At 47.5% G+C, this 20903-nt stretch overlaps 1 protein-coding gene across 1 annotated transcript in view; it reads left to right on the top strand.

The window, feature by feature from the left end:
* PLEK (pleckstrin) overlaps window positions 1-20903 on the top strand; it is a 324415-nt gene that overhangs the window by 113867 nt on the left and 189645 nt on the right. Inside the window, exon 2 of the mRNA XM_069608360.1 lies at window positions 17516-17671. Within this exon, the coding sequence (XP_069464461.1) occupies window positions 17516-17671 (156 nt within the window). The remainder of the gene's footprint in view (window positions 1-17515; window positions 17672-20903) is intronic.

Below are 20903 nucleotides of genomic sequence, written 5' to 3'. Positions count from 1 at the left end.
GCCCCAGAGAAAATCGGGCAGTGGAAAGGAAGTAAGCCCGCAGGAGAGGAATCGTCCCGCAAAATCAAAATGGCGGACGCGCGAGCTGTGGGAGGACCCCGGCCCCGTAATATAGAGTGAGCCGGAGAATCTACACGATCGGCGAGAAGGACACCGGCCGCGCATAACGCAGAAACCAGTGCAGGGAAGACCCGAGCCTGAGTCAACCCCACAACGTGGAGACCAGCGCGACTGGTGGAAGTGGGACGCAGAAGCGGGAGAGGCCTGAAGGTGTAGACGGGGACCGCAGTACACAACCTACGGACACCAGCGCCGTCGGAGGAAGAAGGGCGGCAAAACAGAGGAGACCCGAGGACGCAGACGGGATCGAAGCGTACATTCTCCGGACGGCCAACCCTGTCCGCGAAACCCAGCGAGGGGGTCAGAGGCACACGGAGCCGCACCACAGAGAAGGCGGGCACTGGAGTTGAGGCTGGAGGAGAGAACCCCTGTATATAAATACTGAAGCCGAGCAGGCAACACAGAGCTCCTTGTTTCCAGTCACATACCTGGAAGGACACACGCAGCAGTCACGGGTAAAGGCCCGAGCCCGAGGCGACATCCGACAGCAAAAAGCACCAGAGGCAACGAGGGCATCAAGGATACGAAGGCCCAACATATATACCTGCCGGAAAAGTGTAATAACCCTAACACAAGTTGGAAGGTTCCCGAGAAACATATGCCGGAGAGACCCGCAAACACCGAGGAGTAGAGAGAGCAGGGCGGAGGAAGAAACAGGGGCCAGGGCATGTGGGGCACAGCCAAGACTGGTATTGGCAACACAAGCCGAGGATGGTACCCCCTGCGATGCCAAACAAGAAAACAGAAGGGGAAAACCAAGCAAGTAAGCATGGAAACCTTTACTAAGGCATCGGACACAAACAGTCGCCGTCAGCGGACAAGGCAGCAGCCGCAGATGACACCTCACACCCAGTGGAAGCCGCTAACGAAGGCACGATACTGGAGGCAATTGCCTCCATGAAAGCATCCCTCAAAAACAAGATGGACACAGCAATAGGGGCTCTCAAAACATCTCTAGAAAATAAACTGGATACAGAAATGGTAGATGTGGGCCTCCTCCGCCAGGACGCAAGGAACTTAACAGAGAGAGTGACAGCGACGGAACAGCAGGTGCAGCAAAATATGGCAGGGGTTGCTGTTAAGCAGACACAGATGTCAGAGGTATTACAGAGAATCAAGGTTCTGGAAAGGAGAGCGGAAGATGCAGAGGGGAGAGCACGGAGGAACAACATCAGCATAATTGGAATTTTAGAAGGTGAGGAAGGCAAAGATCCCACCGAGTACGTGGAAAACATGCTCCTCCAGGAGGTCGGAGAAGGTGTACTACCCCAGGGCTTTGTGGTAGAAAGGGCACACAGATCCCTGACCGGAAGACCCCCGCCGGGTGCCCCCCCGAGGGCGATGATTGCTAGGATCATGGACTACAAGGACAGGGAGAAAATACTAGCGTTTTCAAGGAGGGGGGGGGATCATCAGAAACTCTTCCAAGATCACAATGTATCCGGACTATACGGCTATGGTTCAGAGGCAACTGGCACAGTTCGGCCCAACAAAAGAACGCCTCATGGTCGCGGGGGTGAAATATATGCTCCTGTTACCCGCTAAACTCAAGGTGATACACCAAGGCAAAACATGTTTTTTCGACTCCACCGAAGAGGCCCACACTTGGATGGACTCCCAAGGCATTCCTCAGCTGAGGCAGAGAAACGCTAGCAATGTCAGAAATAGACCCCGATGAGGAGTGACAAAGGCAAGCTGGAACAAAGAAAATAAGTATTACATAAGTAAAAAGAAGCTAGAAGAAAGCATAGAGGAGCAATCAGCCCCACTTTAGCTGTGTTGGCTGAGAGAAGCGGCGCCCCCGGGAAGAATGAACTACTAGTTTGGATGTCAGTTCTAAGGCATCACGCTGCGGCAAGTCTGCCCCTCTCAAAGGAGCATGACGAGGGAAGCGGCGGAGCCCGAGCAGGTGGAGGGTGGCTGGGCGTTAGTTTTCCAGTTTTTGTTCAGGTTAAGGACATTGAATGGAATGAATGGGCGGCACATGGCATGAACTAGGGAAGGACTACTGCAAAGGACATTAAAATAATACAGACAATAATGCGACCGGAGTAACATGGGGCAGGAATCCTGCGACAGCAGCAGTGGCTGCATCAAGAGGCAAGGATCCAGGACCAGAACACAGAGGGAGATAGGTACGAGGAGACCAAAGGGCAGGGTGCAAGGACACGGCAGTGGGATAATGAAGCCAGGCAAACAGAGAAGATCATGGGACCGGACGAATTGACAATAGCTACCTGGGATGTGAGAGGACTCAATGCGTATGTTAAGAGACTTAGGTTTTATGCCTGGCTAAACCGGATGAAAATCAAGATAGCAATGTTACAGGAGACACACCTCACAAGAGACAGACAGGCCAAGGTGGATAAGAAATAGGGAAGACAGATATACAGCGCCACTGTCATGATGCCCGCTCCCGGGGAGCCGGTTCAAGCCCGGCGTCCCCGAAAGCGGACATCCAGTCCCCAAGGAAGGACCCAGCAACCCCATATAGGGGCCCTTTGGACAGTGTCCTGGCGCCTATGGTGCCAGGCTCATAAAAGACATCAGTCCTGGCGCCATAGGCGCCAGGCTCATTATGGGAATGCTTGGGTGCACTTACCTGATGCAGACCATGCTGCAGGATCCCGGCCTCCTTGAGGCCTGAAAGGAACTACTTTACCGGGGGACTAATTTACCATCCGGGCGTGGTCAGGGAAGGATACATACCTGGAACTTCTTCCAAGGCTATTTAAACCCCACCCGAACAGCCACACGTGCTTCGCGTTGTTCTGCATCTAGCAGCTGGACGCTCACCGTGTCTGCTCCTGCATCCTGACTTCTGCCACGCCTGCCAGCATCCTGGATCACCTGCAAAGGAAGAGAAGAAGAGAACAGAAGAAGGAAAAGTCCTTACCTGCTAAATCCGCATCCCGGAGACATCTCGCCGACAATCCTGAAAAGGAAGACTTTAATTTAAAAGCTCATCGCGTCGATCGCTGCAGCGCCGCATTCCACTCATCTTTACAGGGCGCCTCCATGTTCAGCAGCGATCATCCGGATTCGCAGTCACGCCCCAGCGCCTAGGGAGAAAAAGACCAGAACAAAAGGTGAGAGAGAGAAGGGAATAAGGAAAGCTAAATCTCCATGTTAAGACTTACCTGTTGATTCATTCCCTCTTCATTTTGGGTCCGCGCCGCATCCTGGCATTTCCGGACCCCGGACCCTAAGGGGAAAAAGAGACATCAGCGTTAATGAGCGAATGAAAAGACATTACCAAAAAACGCTCATTAAAGACTTACCTGATTTCTACAAGGATTTCACCTCTCATCTCGGGTCGGTGCCTGTTCCCCGGCATTCCGTACCCCGGCCCCTATGGGGAAAAAGACACTAGCCTTAGTACATTAGTGCATGGACACAAGGGGAACCTCTTATCAAAAAACTTACCTGAAAGCCAAGCAAGTTTGGTTCTCACCAATCTGAAAATCCAGTGAAGTAACTGGATACCAACGCGCCCCTGCATCAGAAGCAGGATGGAGAGCTCGTCCTTCCAGACCCTAAGGTGAGACGCTACGAGAAATCACAGAAGGGTTTCAAGGAGGGTGAGAGGGGAAAGTGGGAGGCCGATTGCATTACCCCGCAGACAGTTAATCCCCTATTTTCGCCTACAGAAGGATACTTCTGCGAGCCAGACAAGCCAGATTTGGGGGCCCGGTCCAGTCCGTCTTCCGAACCCTGCGCATCACCTTAGAAGAGGTCACAGCAGCGCGAACCAGGCCAGCGCCTCCGTGGGAGTCAGGTGAGCGTAACAGAACGCAAAGCCTTCCTACAAATTCCCACCCAGGCGCTATGGAAAGTTCTGAGACTGATCAGTTGGCCCAATTACTGGGGGAATTACGGGCCGAAGTACATGCTGCTCGTCAAGAGACTAATGCCCTCAGGAGGGAATTAATAATATCAAAGGAAAGAACTGATGACCTGGCCAGACAGCTTTTGCAAGGTCAAGCTGGGCAAACTCCTCTACCCGGTTCCGGAGGGAACCCCGCTCCTGTGGTTTCCAGTAACCCTGTGCAGATTAATCTACCTGGAAACATGCCGCTGGCCCCACCCGAACGCTTTGCTGGGGACCCCAAATGATTCGGCGTATTCAAGAATCAGTGTCGTTTGCACTTCCTATGCAGACCTGAGGCCTTCCCTAATGATCAGACCAAGGTAGCCTTTGTATTGTCATATCTCAGCAGCTGCGCTGCCGATTGGTCAGTTCCACTGGTTACTCAAGATGACCCGATTCTCCGTGATTTTCAAAGGTTTCAAGCAAGCATGGAAAGGTTATTTGCTCGACACTCTCAGGGCAGGCTCTGGATGACGAACTTCTATCCCTGCGACAGGGCAATCAGGACCTCCTATCCTATATTGCAACCTTTAATAGACTAATTGTGGAAACGGGATGGCCAGAGGATAAAAGAGTCACGTTTTTTTATCGAGGCCTTCGCGGAGAACTTAAAGATGTCTTGGCCCAAGTTGTAAATCCGCCCCAAGAATGCACAGAGTATATAGACTTAGTGGTCCAATTGGATCACAGACTTCAAAACAGAAAAGCAGATCGGTCCAGGTTTGAGACCCGGGTGTTGGTCAAGACCCATGCTAATCCCAAGGGAGTTGATGTCTCTGAGCCTATGCAAATTGGAGGGCTTAAAGGACCCTTAACTCAAAAGGAACGTGAAAGGAGGCGGCAGTTAAAATTATGTCTTTATTGTGGGAATTCTGGACACTTTCTACGAGATTGCCCGGCAAAACCGCCCCGAAAGGCCGTAGGAGCTGCTGATAAAAACCATGAAGATTCTGTTTCGGGAAACGACTCTGCCCGACAAGTGTAGGGGTCCGCTTGCCGAGTTTGAAAACTAACTCTCAGACCTCGCATTTCATTGTGCCAATGGTTCTCGTAGATCCAGAACAGCCTAAGCGGTTGCATGCAATAAAGGCATACATCGATAGTGGGGCTATGGAAACTATGTGGATCGTGAATTGGTCTCTAGGATTAACCTCCCTTTCCGTCCTAAAACCAGCAAAGATGTCATCACCACAGTCGATGGAACTGAAATTGCCTCTGGACCGGTAACACATTCCACTATTGAGGTGACTCTTATTGGTCCCGACGGCCATCGGGAGGGTGTTGTGTTTGATGTAATCAAGGCTCCACAGTTTCAGGTTATTCTTGGAATCCCTGGGTTAGAGACACATAATCCTCAAATTGATTGGCGAGCTAAGAGAATAACCTTCCCGGATTGTACACAAACCTGCTACCCAGAAAACCTGAAGATTAATCTAGCATCTGTAACCTCTGCCTCCCTGCAACTACCTCCGGAATACCAAGACTTTCAGGACGTCTTCCAAAAGGAACAGGCCAACACGTTACCTCCTCACAGATCGTACGATTGCCAAATCGATCTGGTGCCCGGTGCACAACCCCTTTGTAGCAGGATTTATGCCCTTACCAAACCTGAGAATCTGCATTTGAGACAATATTTGGATCAATACCTAGCTAATGGTTTTATTCGCCCGTCAAAGTCCCCGGCATCCTCGGCTTTGTTCTTCGTGCCCAAAAAAGAAGACGACCTTAGAACTTGTATCGATTACCGCGCATTGAACCAGATAACGGTTAAAAACCGTTATCCTCTGCCTCTGATCCCTGAACTCCTTGACCAGGTGAAGGACGCTTGCATATACACCAAGTTAGATCTCCGGGGGGCTTATCATCTGGTACGAGTTAAAGAAGGCGACGAATGGAAAACTGCCTTCCGTACTAAATACGGATTATTCGAGTACCAGGTGATGCCTTTCGGATTGTGTAACACGCCGGCTGCCTTCCAATACTTCATGAATGATGTCCTTCGGGAACTCATCGATGTTTGTGTTGTCGTATATATCGATGACATTCTGGTGTACTCCTCTTCGGAATCTGATCACAGAAAACACGTCAGGGCAGTACTTGAAAAACTGCGCCAACACAAACTATTTGCTAAATTGGAGAAATGTGTTTTCCATACCACAGAAGTCGAGTTTCTAGGTTTTATCCTGACACCCAAAGGAGTCCGAATGGACTCAAGAAAAGTGGATGCCATCCTCAAGTGGCCATCACCTAGCTCTGTAAAAGGGGTTCAAAGCATGCTTGGCTTTGCCAATTTCTATCGCAGGTTTATCCCGGAATTTTCACGCGTGGTACAACCCATTACTGCACTCTTGAGGAAAAATAAACGTTTTGAATGGTCTGAAGAAGCCGAGCAGGTCTTTCAGGATTTAAAAGCTAAGTTTACCTCTGCACCTATATTGAAACACCCGCGTCCAGATCTCCCTTATGTTGTCGAGACTGACGCATCCAGCCTAGCCATGGGAGCTGTCCTGTCCCAAAGAGATCCCGAAACCAACCAACTGCATCCCGTAGCATTTTGGTCCAGAAAATTCTCGGCACCCGAGGTTAATTATGCAATCACGGATAAAGAACTGTTAGCCATTAAGTCCGCTTTTAAAGCCTGGCGGCATTATCTGCTTGGCGCTCGACATACCATCACAGTGATCACTGATCACTGGAATTTACAGTATTTGAAAACCGCCAAGGCTCAGTCATCACGGCAGCTCCGATGGGCTTTGTATTTCGCTGAATTTGATTTCGTGATTACCTATCAACCTGGCTGCAAGAATGGCAAAGCAGACGCCTTATCCCGAATTGGAATGGGAGAATCTGATACAAACTCAGAACCAGTACCAATAATTCCCGAACAGAGGATTCTAGGCATGACTATGTTACAGATGCTTGAAGACATTCAAGCCAGAGTGAAACAACTCCTGGACCCTACAACCTTACAGGAATGGATACAAAAGGGATCAGACTTTACCATAGATAATGGTTTACCTTATTTCCAAGGACGCTTATTCCTGCCACATAAGGAATTACACGAACTAGTTATTTCCGGTTATCATGATACATTAATAGAGGGACACCCCGGTATTGCCAAGACAGAGGAAAAGGTGAAACGACAATTTTGGTGGCCCTCTTGGCGAAAAGATGTTAAATCTTTTATGATGTCTTCTGGTGTTTACGCCCAAAATAAAAGTCAAAAGAAAAGACCAGCCTGTCTCCTTCAACCTCTAGACATATCACCAGCACCCTGGCACACCCTATCAATGGATTTTATTACGGACCTGCCTCCTTGTTCGGGGTACAATACTATTCTGGTAATTGTGGATTTGTTTTCCAAAATGGCCCACTTTATTCCTCTGAAAGGTTTACCTTCAGCTTCTGTCCTAGCCAAAGAATTCCTCGAAAATAGTTTGGCTACATGGATTCCCATCTATACTAATCTCTGACCGGGGAAGCCAATTCATTTCCCACTTCTGGCGCAAATGTTGTCAAATGGCGCAGATCGACGTAAGATTATCGACCAGTCACAACCCTCAGACCGATGGTCAGACCGAGAGGACAAATCAGACCCTTGAACAGTACTTACGGTGTATGTTACAGCAATCTGAAAGCAACTGGAAAGACATTCTTTGGATAGCCGAATACGCATATAATAATTTGGTACACTCTGGAACTGGCCACAGTCCTTTTTATACTTTGTTTGGGCATCACCCTCGAACCTCAAACCTTGACTCACCTCAGAACCTCGGAATGCCTGCAGTAGAACATCTGCATTCTACAATTACCCAAGCCTTCAAAGAGGCAACTACGCATTTACAACAAGCCAAGAGAAAATACAAGGAGAATCCTGATCTACATCGGAGTGAAGCACCTCCGTATCAGATTGGGGATCGAGTGTGGTTAGCTACCAGACATTTACCACTCAAAGGGCCTCGAACTTTTAACCCAAAATATCTGGGACCTTATTCTATTGCGGCAATAATTAACCCAGTGGCTGATAAACTTGATTTACCAGCTAGTATGCAAATTCACCCTGTTTTTCATGTGTCCTTTCTGAAACCAGTGGTACCCGGAACCCGGCTACTCAAACCTCCAGAACCTATTCTAATAGATGGTGAGCCCGAATTCGAAGTGAAGAACATTTTAGACTCAAAAATGTTTAGGTCAAAACTGTTCTACCTAATTGATTGGAAGGGGTACGGACCTCAGGAGAGGTCGTGGGAACCCAGCGACCATGTGCATGCACCTCGATTAGTCAGGAAATTCCACTGACTCTTCCCAGACAAACCAAAACCCCCGGAGGGAACAACCTTGGGAGGGGCCCTGGGGGGGAGTGCTGTCATGATGCCCGCTCCCGGGGAGCCAGTTCAAGCCCGGCGTCCCCGAAAGCGGACATCCAGTCCCCAAGGAAGGACCCAGCAACCCCATATAGGGGCCCTTTGGACAGTGTCCTGGCGCCTGTGGCGCCAGGCTCATAAAAGACATCAGTCCTGGCGCCATAGGCGCCAGGCTCATTATGGGAATGCTTGGGTGCACTTACCTGATGCAGACCATGCTGCAGGATCCCGGCCTCCTTGAGGCCTGAAAGGAACTACTTTACCTGTGGGACTAATTTACCATCCGGGCGTGGTCGGGAAGGATACATACCTGATTGGAGGAAGGATACATACCTGGAACTTCTTCCAAGGCTATTTAAACCCCACCCGAACAGCCACACATGCTTCGTGTTGTTCTGCATCTAGCAGCTGGACGCTCACCGTGTCTGCTCCTGCATCCTGACTTCTGCCTCGCCTGCCGGCATCCTGGATCACCTGCAAAGAAAGAGAAAAAGAGAACAGAAGAAGGAAAAGTCCTTACCTGCTAAATCCGCATCCCGACAATCCTGAAAAGGAAGACTTTAATTTTAAAGCTCATTGTGTTGATCGCTGCAGCGCCGCATTCCACTCACCTTTACAGGGCGCCTCCATGTTCAGCAGCGATCATCCGGATTCGCAGTCACGCCACAGCGCCTAGGGAGAAAAAGACCAGAACAAAAGGTGAGAGAGAGAAGGGAATAAGGAAAGCTAAATCTCCATGTTAAGACTTACCTGTTGATTCATTCCCTCTTCATTTCGGGTCCGCGCCACATCCTGGCATTTCCGGACCCCGGCCCCTAAGGGGAAAAAGAGACATCAGCGTTAATGAGCGAATGAAAAGACATTACCAAAAAACGCTCATTAAAGACTATCCTGATTTCTACAAGGATTTCACCTCTCATCTCGGGTCGGTGCCTGTTCCCCGGCATTCCGTACCCCGGCCCCTATGGGGAAAAAGACACTAGCTTTAGTACATTAATGCCTGGACACAAGGGGAACCTCTTATCAAAAAACTTACCTGGAAGCCAAGCAAGTTTGGTTCTCACCAATCTGAAAATCCAGTGACGTAACTGGATACCAACGCGCCCCTGCATCAGAAGCAGGATGGAGAGCTCGTCCTTCCAGACCCTAAGGTGAGACGCTACGAGAAATCACAGAAGGGTTTCAAGGAGGGTGAGAGGGGAAAGTGGGAGGCCGATTGCATTACCCCGCAGACAGTTAATCCCCTATTTTCGCCTACAGAAGGATACTTCTGCGAGCCAGACAAGCCAGATTTGGGGGCCCGGTCCAGTCCGTCTTCCGAACCCTGCGCATCACCTTAGAAGAGGTCACAGCAGCGCGAACCAGGCCAGCGCCTCCGTGGGAGTCAGGTGAGCGTAACAGCCACATACTCAAATTACGCACAAGGAGTACTAATATGGATTGCCCCGGGGTCCCGTTCCAGCAGCTCAAACAGGAGGCCGACACAGAGGGACGGCTGGTATTAGTGCATGGCATGCTAGAAAACAAAGAGGTGTGCCTAGTCAACACCTATGCACCGAATAATGATGAAACGGACTTCTTCAAAATGCTAGCGCCCAAGTTAGCGCAATATTGGGAGGGAACGTTCATCTGGGCCGGCGACTTCAACTGCACCTTGAATCCCCTTCTCGACAGGTCTGATAATAAACACAAGAAGCCGGCACCCCCAGCCAAAGAACTGCATAGGATCGTGGAGCAGCTACAGCTAGCGAACGTATGGAGGCAGGTACATGGAGAGGGAAGGGGTTATACACACTACAGCGCACCACATGGAACATTCACACGTATAGACTATATATTCGCGGGCAGGGAATCACTACAAGATATCACAGGAATCACCATCAAAGCACGCACACTTTCTGATCATGCCCCAATAGTGGCGACATGGGCACACACCAATAGGGAAGCCCCTATTCCAACATGGCGACATCGAGCAGAGGCCCTGAGAGAGGGTGAGTTTGAGGAACACCTCCAGGAGGTGATCAATGATTATTTCGAGCAGAACGAGGGCAGTGTTAAGAGTGGCGCCGTATTATGGGACGCATTTAAGGTAGTAATAAGGGGAGCGGCAATAGGCAAAACGGGAGGATTGACAGGAGCGGCCATGAGGGAGTTGAATGAACTCGAGAGGGAGATCGAACTAAGAGAACAACGAGCGGGGATAGAGGGGTTGGAACCGGGAGAGCTGATAGAGCTGCGGACTAAATGTATGTTGCTCTGGGAAAAACTAGGCACACTAAACTATGGGAGGTACCTACAGCGGTTACACGCGGAAGGGGATAAACCTAGTAGGCTCCTGGCCTGGCTCACCAGACAGGAGAGTAAAAAAGATCCCATAACGGTGCTAGAAGACCACACTGGGACAGAGATCAGGGACCAAGAGCACATTAACGCTCTGTTTGCGCGTTTCTACGAGCAACTGTACGCCCCGAATCCGGAAATAGACCCGGAGGACAAAGCAGATGCACTGGTAGAAATAGGGTTGCCGAGGCTAGCGGAAGAACAGGTCCAGCTATTGGGCGCACCCCTCACGGTGAAAGAAATAGAGACTGTGATCACAGAACTTCCCACCGGCAAAACCCCAGGCCCGGATGGGCTCCCGGGAGAGTTCTACAAGAATTACAAGAGCGCCATTGCCCCGAAACTACTAGAGACATTCCAAGATGCATATGAGCGCATGCGTCTCCCAACAAGCCTGTCGGAATCAATAATCGTCCTGATCCTTAAACCAGGGAATTCCCCGAGGAAATGCGCCTCCAATAGGCCAATATCCCTTATTAATCAGGACGCTAAAATACTAACGGCAGTCTTAGCCAACCGCTTAAAACAGGTAATACCCACGCTGATTCACCCGGACCAAACGGGCTACGTTCCGGGAAGGAACACGTCCTGGAACCTCTGCAGACTTCACCATGTGATAGATGAGACAAATCGACTACAAGATGAGAGCGTAATAGTGTCTCTGGACGCTGTCAAAGCTTTCGACTCTGTGCGCTGAGAATGGCTGGTGAGTGTACTCTCCCATTTTGGTATTGGGGAGGGGTACCTCCGATGGATCAGATTACTATATAAGGAACGCAGAGCAAGGGTGAAAACTGGGGGATTAATTTCCAAGGAGTGGAAGATACATAGAGGAACCAAGCAGGGGTGCCCGCTATCGCCAATGTTATATATCCTGGACTTAGAGCCATTTGCGGTACTCCTTAGAGCAGAATATAGAGACACCGGACTAGACATAGATGGGGTACTCCACCAAATCTCGCTATACGCAGATATGCTCCTATTCGTAAGCAAGCCAACCACTAACCTACCCTGCCTCCTAGAAGCGATCGGGGCGTACACCAGGCTTTCGGGCATAGCGATTAATAAAGAGAAGTCCCTCCTTTTCCCCTTGGCAGTTCTAAAACATGTCCCCCCACATTGTCTGCCGGACCTGGGCCTGACATGGGTGCCTCGCACCTTCAAATATTTGGGTATAGGGATACATCATGACACCGCTGATACCCATACATCCAACACGCTCGTCGCTTTAGAAAGAACATGGCGGTCGATGACCTTCTGGGGGACACTCCCACTGGGAATGATGGGAAGAGCAGCCCACCTGAAAATGGTGGTACTGCCCCACCTATTATACTTCCTCACGAACATCCCATACAGCATACACAGGGCCTTTTTCACCAAACTAAACACGATAACACGTTCATTCCTATGGGGGGAGGGAGAAATATGATCGCAATAAGGACCTTGCAGAAGGACTACGAAGAAGCGGGTATTAGACTACCGGACTTCGAGAAGTACTACTTAGCAGCGCAGCTGCAATTTGCAGTAAAATGGCTGGGGGAAGACAAAACAATAGACGCACGCATTTTCCAGTCAGCACTGAAACAATATTATTTAAGGGAAATACTATGGCTCGACAGACCCCTGCTCAGAACCCTACCGAACAAGCTCAACATTGCAGTGGACTTATGGAAAAGAGCGTGGAAACTCCAAGGGGCAAAAGCTCCGCAGTCGGCACAAATCCCTCTAGCAGGTCTCCTGGGAGGGAACACAAACACATTAGCAACATATCGAGCACATTGGGAGGCTAAAGGTGTAGCACAAATTGGAGACCTGAGAAGGGAGGGAAGGTGGGCAGACTTCCACAAAATGGTAGACATATATGAAATACATGTGGGTCAATTCATCCTATATACCGGCATGATGAGAAACATTACGAGAAGCTGGCCAGATTGGGAAGACCAGGATGAAGAGACAACATTAGACGTATGGTATGACATTGCGGAGGGAACACACACAACCTCCAGGTTATATGAACAGCTACTGAAAGTTAAAAACCCACAGGAGCAACACACGAGGCAGCATTGGGAGGAGGATTTGGGGAGACACCTGAGGGACCAAGAATGGCCAAGGCCCTACGATACCCAAAAAAAGTATCCAGAAATGCAAGATTTAGGCAGGCGCAGCTATATGTAACGCACAGAGTGTATCTCACACCCAAAAAGATTAATAAAGTCCAGATGGGAGGCCAGAGCGGGTGCCCCCGCTGCTCGTCGGAAGAAGCGGACATGGTACACATGTTCTGGTCCTGCCTTGTGATACAAGAGTTCTGGGACTGGATCAGACTTAAGATAGCAAGAAGCGGACTTCAAATCCAGGGGGAACACCCCGAAAAGTACCTACTGGGCCTCTTCTCGAGAGGGGGTAAACACGAATCGCATCTAGCAAAGATGAAAGATTTAATAAGTATACTGGCCAAGAGAAGGATAGCAATGACATGGAAGTCAAGGGAGGGCCCGCGCGTAGAAGCATGGTGGTCAGACCTTCAGAAGTGGACGCAGGTAGGGACGGTGGTGTGGATGAGAGCAGTGGTAAAACAGGAAGGCGAAACCGCGCACAAGTTGACTGCATGGAACACGCTAATACAAGACCTCTTTGGCCACGAAGAGGAGGGAAACTCTGAAGATCCCTCCGAAACAGAGGGTCCATAGACGAAATAGAAAGACCAAGCACGAAGCCCAAGAATAGAACATTATGCTTACCAGACCTGGTGTTCGACCCAACGGGAGTTCCGGACTGAACTAACAAGGTCGTTGGAGAAAACTATGAAATGACAGTGGAAGGGCAAGATCCGTACAAAGTGCCAATAAGCCATTTATGTTATGGTTGTTTGTATGTTATGTGTTTTGTTGTTGTTAAAAGAAAGCAATAAAGAAAAAAAAAGAAAAAAGGAGAAATAGAATCAGGAGAGAGTAATGCAAAAATCGCTTAGGGGGAAGTTTTGTTAGTGCCTTCAGTGTGAGAAAGCAGTAAAAGACAGGCCAAGGAGGTCCCGGACAGTTATTACAAGAAAGAAGTAAATCTCTATGGTAAGATAAACTTACTGCACTGTATAAATGAGTTGTGGTAGGTTGCAGGCAAGGCCAAAGGTCAGTGTGCAGCTGAACCTATAACAAATTCAGTATAGCTGGACACGTAACAGCTTCATCCCTTACACCAGACTTGCCTCAACACCTCTGCTATTAGAATACATTAGAATACAGTGACAACCTATGACAATTTTCGTTGTAGCTGTTCACATATAGAGTCTCTTGCACTAGCGCAATGTCGTGACCTCCCTCAGCATCCATCCACATGCATGGCCTCTTGGGTTGTTTACTGGAACCTAGCCAGACCACCTAATTCCTAATCTTGGCCAAATGCACACATGTACTCTAAGCCTTTTCTGAGAATTTTCCCATACCTGGACTTCGGTGCCCGAGCGTGTTCCTACAACAAAGCGCATTGAGGCCATACAAATGGGAAAAGGCGCAATATAAATGACTACTACTACCACTACCCTATGCATGTCCTTAGCCCAAACAAGCCCAGAAAGGCTCGCTACTGGCACGCCTCCAACATAGCAGCAGGCATCCACTGTGTCTGCCCGCTCTGCAGATGCACTGCACAAGTGCCCATAACCAGGGCCAAGCAGCAGCTGACCATGATGGAACAATCACAGTGGTCGAAATCATTAAATGACAAAAGGACATATTAACAAATGTGAACTGCTAGATGAAGGACAAGCGGGGGACTGGCTAGGATTCATGCCTAGAAAGAGGCTACAAAGAATGAAAAGCAGAACTAAAACAAATAAGACAATGTGGGCCCAGGCATCCCCTAGTGAACAAGCTATACAAGGAATGAAAACTTAAAAATAATAAAAAAGGAAGGGATAGGAAATAAAAGTGACAATAATGACCTCACACTATTAAAGCTAGCAGCCTGATGTCAGCACCTCCAGATGTGGATACGCTGCGTGAGTGCTCATAAAGAGTGACAAGAAGCCGCTGACAATGATAGGACCATCAGAATAGAGAAGCCACTCCAGCAGCGGTGCCTATTATGAAATGCAAAGGAGGGACTTAAAATCAGTCAACTGCTAGGTGTTGGAGGGGGAGAAACTAGGGCACGTTCGATGCCTCCAAGAAGCTCCAAGGTCCAAGCATCCTCTCATGTACACGCTGTACAGGGAACACAGCTAGTAAATATATAACATGGATAGGAATTAAAATGAAATTAAAATGACAATAAGAGACCTACCGCTATAAAAGGAAGAAGTTTGATGTCAGGGCCACAGACATGGATACACTGCTCCAGTGCTAAAATAATGCTGGGCAGCAGCTGACCATGCGGGAACCAGCCGGAATGGAGAAGCAGTTCCAGCTGTGGCAGCCACCATGAAATGCAACACGGAAAGACTGAATGCAGTGAGCAGCTAGGCGTGTGAGAAGGGGAGTGGCCAGGCATCTAGCGGAGTTCCTACTATACAAAGATGACAAGTAGTAATTAAAATAAGATAACATGCTATCCAAAAAGAGGAAACCAATCAGAAAAGAGCTGCATTAAAGATATAGCAATCATTATTGGATTATAGTATCTTTGATTTCCCCAGGGTGCTGGACGTTAGAGGCTACGCCTATCTCTTTAAATCTGTTGATAGGCAGCTTATGTCCCTATCTATTGTTGTCCTTGATTCATGAGATATCGGCTTTTATTGAGACTTTGTAGACATCCATTTTATATGGCTTTCAGGTGGCCAGTAAGCGTGGCTTGGCATGATATATATATAGTGTGTTAAAATCCGTTAAAAAATATATTTTATTTGCAGCTAACTCTGCAATGACCAGCGCTATATGTAATGTTTCATCCAGTAGAGTTTTGAGATCTATATCCTTCCTTTCACTATCTGCTCCATGTCCACCTATTCCTCCTTCGGTTCCTCCTTGAAATCACTCCTCCTTCGCCCCCCTCCCTGACTCCTTTCCCCTTCCTCCTCTTCCTTCTCCTCCCAATACCATCTTCCTGTTCGTTTATCTTTCCCTGTCTCCCCATGATCTCTACCCCCTTACTACTCTCTTTACTCCCTTTTCTCTCTCCTTTTCTCCTTCCCCTCCCCCTCCCTTCTCTTCCTTCTCAAATGCAAATTGTTTCACATGCTGTTTTTCTGGTTTGATTCATGTATATTATTATTTCTTCGATGTTCTATGTTTGATGTTTCCTTGTTGTTAAACTTGTTAAACTGTAAAGCGCTTTGCATTAAAGCGCTATATGAACAATGAAATACAAACCCAAATATAAATATATTGGTCTCTGACAATTTGGGAACTCAGAGCATGCAGCCTGGTCAAGAAACAGCACATGCTGCGTTTGACTCAAGTGGCTATTCTAGCTGTACGTACCGGGAGTTGTGACTTGTGTGCTTGTGTAGACATGATATCGCTCTGAAGATTCTCAACTGCTTCATGGACAGCTATCCAAATAAACTGAGGTGCAACAACTCAAAGAAATGGGCTTCCAACCTGGCTACTGCATTTACAGGCAACCTCTGGATGACCTCATTGACTTACTCATGGTATTGGGCTTTCCAACCCACTTAATAGTAAAACTCATTTAGGTTTTCAGAATGATCAACAGACATGCGCATATTCTCCACTGATATTAATTGTATGTAAATTCTTTTAATATATTTTCAATGTGGATATCCAAAACATTTTTCTGGATTTCTCTACTGTCTATTAATGTGCCATAATATAATTTACCAGCTGCTTTGGAAACAATAGATGCATCTGTTTAGAGTGTATCTATCTTCGTGGGAATAATCTGTTTCTCAGGAGGCATGTTGTGGGAATATCTGCATCCTGCTCGCACTGGCATTTCACACATCCTCTATAGAATCACACCTGGCATTGACCTTTTGCGAAATCCTCCGCCTCCTGGTCCATGAGATATCTGCAAGGAGGTTCTACTGTTGAATAAAGGTGGTCTAGCCATATTCCGATTTCTTTCTCAGAACTAGAAAAGGGAGGCTGGGAATTCAGGCAGATAATTCATTCACATAGGGGAACCTACAGATCTGAGAGAAAAAACAGTGTGCTAACTAAGCGCTAACTCAGCCTTACGAGATTTATTGTCAGGTCTAAATGTCACTGGTTGCCTTCAACCGTGCTGAATATGAAAAGATGTGCTTAACTTCACTGCTGGAGTGGGCGGAGTCTACAATGATTTCCTATGGGAATTCAGGACGGACATAGACACCCTTAGCAATTATCACACCCTAAATTCACCATATGAACTTCCCTGGGGCCTCCTGTTGAAATTGTATGATGATCTGGGATGAGCAATGTAAGGAGGGAGACACTGTATGCACTTTACTGTTGAATCCATGTTATTGTTTGCATAGGGGAAAGGATAGCTCAGGGGCAACGCGTTTGTCTTGGAAGCAAGACAACGCAGCGCAACACAGTTTTGAATCCCGATCCCGTGCTTAGAAACCACTCGCTGGTATTAAGTGCGTGATAAATTAACAATAAAATGAAAGAAAAATGTTTACCTTGCATTAATTTAGTTCGTCTTACTCAAAAAAATATAATTACAATTCCAAACTTTCAATTTGTGCAGCAAAATAGCACCACAATTGCAAATGTGCGATTATCAATATAAATTAAATTTCTATTTATCATTTGTAATATGATGTTCTGATTTCAAATTAATTAGCAAGATGAGATCGGTCATGCTAGAAAATATGTGTGCATCATGAGCCCTTGGTCACTTTCCCTTTATCAAATTGCTTCTCCTGCAGGGCAGCATTTTTAACAAATGGAAGCCGATGTGGGTGGTCCTGCTTGAAGATGGGGTGGAGTTTTACAACAAGAAAACTGACAACAGCCCTAAAGGAATGATACCAATAAAAGGGAGCACAATCACAAGCCCCTGCCAGGACTTTGCAAAGCGGATGGTAAGTAAAGAGAGTTTTCTTTGGCCTTTGTGGTGAACCCTCGAACGCCAATGAATAAACAAATTGTGGGCAAGTCCCCTCAAATGTGATGCCGAAATGATATGCTGCACATTAACATCTCGAAACTGCAGAGCACCTCTGTCTTTTTATCAAGGGACTTCACACAAGAACCAAGGCGGAGGCAGGATCTGTGAGTATGCAAACTCCCACTGGGGATACCCCATAGAGTATATTGAGTGATATCAGGCAAAATCTACAAATAGTGGCACTTTTGTCACTCAAAGGCAATCATGTGTCATGAACTTCAACTAGCACTGTGGATGCATTAGTCATAACCATCTACACACCGCAGTGCCACACAGGGCACAGTGGTCACCTGTCTATATTCTATCTCGAATGCCCACGTTTTACACGGTTGTTACCACTGCAGCATCCTTCGTCTCCCAGCTCTAATTCTGGTTGGAGCTCTGAGCTTGGAAACATTCTGAATACAAGACACAGGAAAGGCAGGGGGAAACATAGCTTAAAGGAAAGACATTAATGGGTGACATGAGAGAGAACAATAATGTCGAATGGACAGATAGAGGGCAGAGCAGAGGAAGGGGCAAAGGGAGGTAGAGAACAGCTGAAAAAAGGCAGAGAGAATGAAGACTGGTGAGAGGAGCGGAGAAAAAGACCTGGATAAAGGGAAGAAACCGGACAACTGAAGAGAGGAAGAGATCAACATAAGGGTATATGAAATACTTAAGAAAGAAAAGAAGAGCGAGAGAGAGGGGAGAACAGGTGAGGTAAAAGGAGGAAAACTGAGATAGAGAAATAAATAAACTGACTGTAGGTAAAGGGGCGCCACAGGGGAGGGAACATGGGAGTGTAACAACATTGAGAAAGAAACAATGAACATCTGAAATGGCAGATAAATTGTACGAGCCAAACAAAGGAGAAAGAAAGAGGAGATAAGCAGAGAAAGGGAGTAACGGTGAGGGGACATGGACACTGGTGACAATGGAGTATATAAAAGTAAGAGGACATGGGCAAAAGGAGGAGAGGGAACAGAGATTGAGGAAACGTTAGAGTGGTGAAGAGGGACCATATTTACAAAGATGATTGAGTAGAAAACAAAAAGCACAGGCACAGACATAGGGAGAGAATGAGAGCACAGAGTAAGAAAGGGAGAACATGGCAGAGAGAGTGGAGACAGGAACAGATTGAGAGACGAGGTAAAAAAGGATAAACAGAGAAATTCAGAAAGAGCAACATTGTGAGATTGTAACTATTAAATGGACAACAAAGGAAACAAGTGAGGATGATAGGGCAACAAACGAGAGTGAGAAAGAAAAAGCAAGAGAGAGTAAGAGAAAGAGGGCAGAAATGAGATAGCCACGAAGAAGGTCAAAGGAAAATAGAGACATGGGAGATGGTGATCATGTGAAAAGGAGAAAGGGGGTTAGATCAAAGGAGAAGGGAACAAGAAGCTGGAAAGAGAGAGGGTGAGAGAGAGAGCGAGAAAGAGAGAAAGCGAGAGGAACAAAAAGTCAACGAAGACAAAAACCAGACAGTGAGTAAGAGGGTTTAAGGAGACACATGAAGAAGAGAGTGAGAAAGACGAGAAACAAGAGTGAGAGGGTGAGGGAAAAGAGAGAGAGAGAGAGAGAAGATAGACAGAGCCAATTAAAATTAATTACAATCCGAGAGCAAATTAGATGGATTTAGGGTAGCGAGGAAATAGGAATGCCAGCAAGAATGAAAAGCATAGGTGAAACTCAAGAAGGGGCATAGCACTGCCTAACATTCCTGCAAGGGTCATGTGTAATAATGAGTGCATGGGGGATTATTTTGTGAATATTCTTAGAGAAGACGGCATCATGGATGAACGAAAATTAGTTTGAGGTTAGCCAATTGCTGCTATCGCACATTAATACGTTTACTTAGGGTGCCAAAGATTTAGTGGAAGGATTTATAAGATTTGTTTTAAGGGAATTTGAGATGAAAAATAGCAATTGGCTCAAAAAGATAATATTTGTTTCCCTTTCCTAGCTTTTAGTTGTAGATGTAGTCAAAGAGACATTAACACATCTGTAAAAATGTGATGAGATCATTAGTGGAAGTAATTTATAAAACATTTTAAAAAAAAGTTAATGTTGTAGCTTGGTGGCAAAGCTGTGATAGTAATTATAGTTTTATCACAAGGATACAACATATTGGGCCTCATTACGAGGTAGGTGGTAAGGGATTACCGGCACCGGTAAGGTCATCGGTGCCGGTAATCCCTTACCACCCTATTCCGAGGTCCCTTAGCGGGTCCCTTCCTTAACGCCTGGTTTTACCAGGAGCTATGGATGGGACCCGCTAAGGGACTACAGAGCTAATAACGGTACCGCAAATTGCGGTACCGTTATTAGCTCCATCCCCATTCCCATTGAGCCCTATAGGGGCTCGAATGGGAATGGGGAATGGTTCCCAGAATGGGGACTTACCGGGTCCTCCAAGGTTGGAATGACCCGGTAAGTCCCTATTTCGGGAACACGGACCCGGAATGTGGTAAGGGGGTAGCCATGGTGCTAATAGCACCATGGCTACCTCCTACCGCGTGATGAGGACCAATGACTCAACTCATAATTGTTAAATTCTGTGATACAAACTACAGTTGTCCCAAGATGGCCAAATTGTTTGTATTAAAAAGAGTGTGGGAGCCCCTCTACTGAGAATGAACATGGGTCAAATACCCTGTTCTCTGGAATTTCTTCCACTCAGGAACGCCTACAGCTACATGTTATCTCACTGCAGTCTTCACAGAGGAGAAATAACCATTTGCATATGGGTCTGGTCCCACTCAACCATCTGTATGTGTCTGGTTGTAGACCCTCCCGAGTGGGCACCTTCCCATAGAACAGGTTATTTGTCTGTGTTCATTCTAGGTAGTGTCATCCATGTGGCCAGGACACAGCCATTGCTATTGGATCCAGTTCCTGGGGGAGGATCAGTGAGGGAGGATCACCTGGATGGTGGGGTTCTAGGGGGTCCTTGGGGAGTGGGAGTGGGACACCGACGGGTCAGACGCAGTATCCTCCTTCTTTAAACATCTTTTCCCCATCCTACCACGTAGGATATTCCAAAACACTACCCCCCCTTTCCGCCACAAACACTTTCGCACAACACGAGAGACAACGTACTAACACCAGAGCCATTTACCTAGCATGTCCCAATACAACGGTCAGGCAAAGTCAGGCAATTG

Source organism: Ambystoma mexicanum, chromosome 4q (genome assembly GCF_040938575.1).
Source record: "Ambystoma mexicanum isolate Mex_15411 chromosome 4q, UKY_AmexF1_1, whole genome shotgun sequence".
Classification (NCBI taxonomy): Eukaryota; Metazoa; Chordata; class Amphibia; order Caudata; family Ambystomatidae; genus Ambystoma; species Ambystoma mexicanum.
This window is presented reverse-complemented; position numbering and strand designations above follow the sequence as displayed.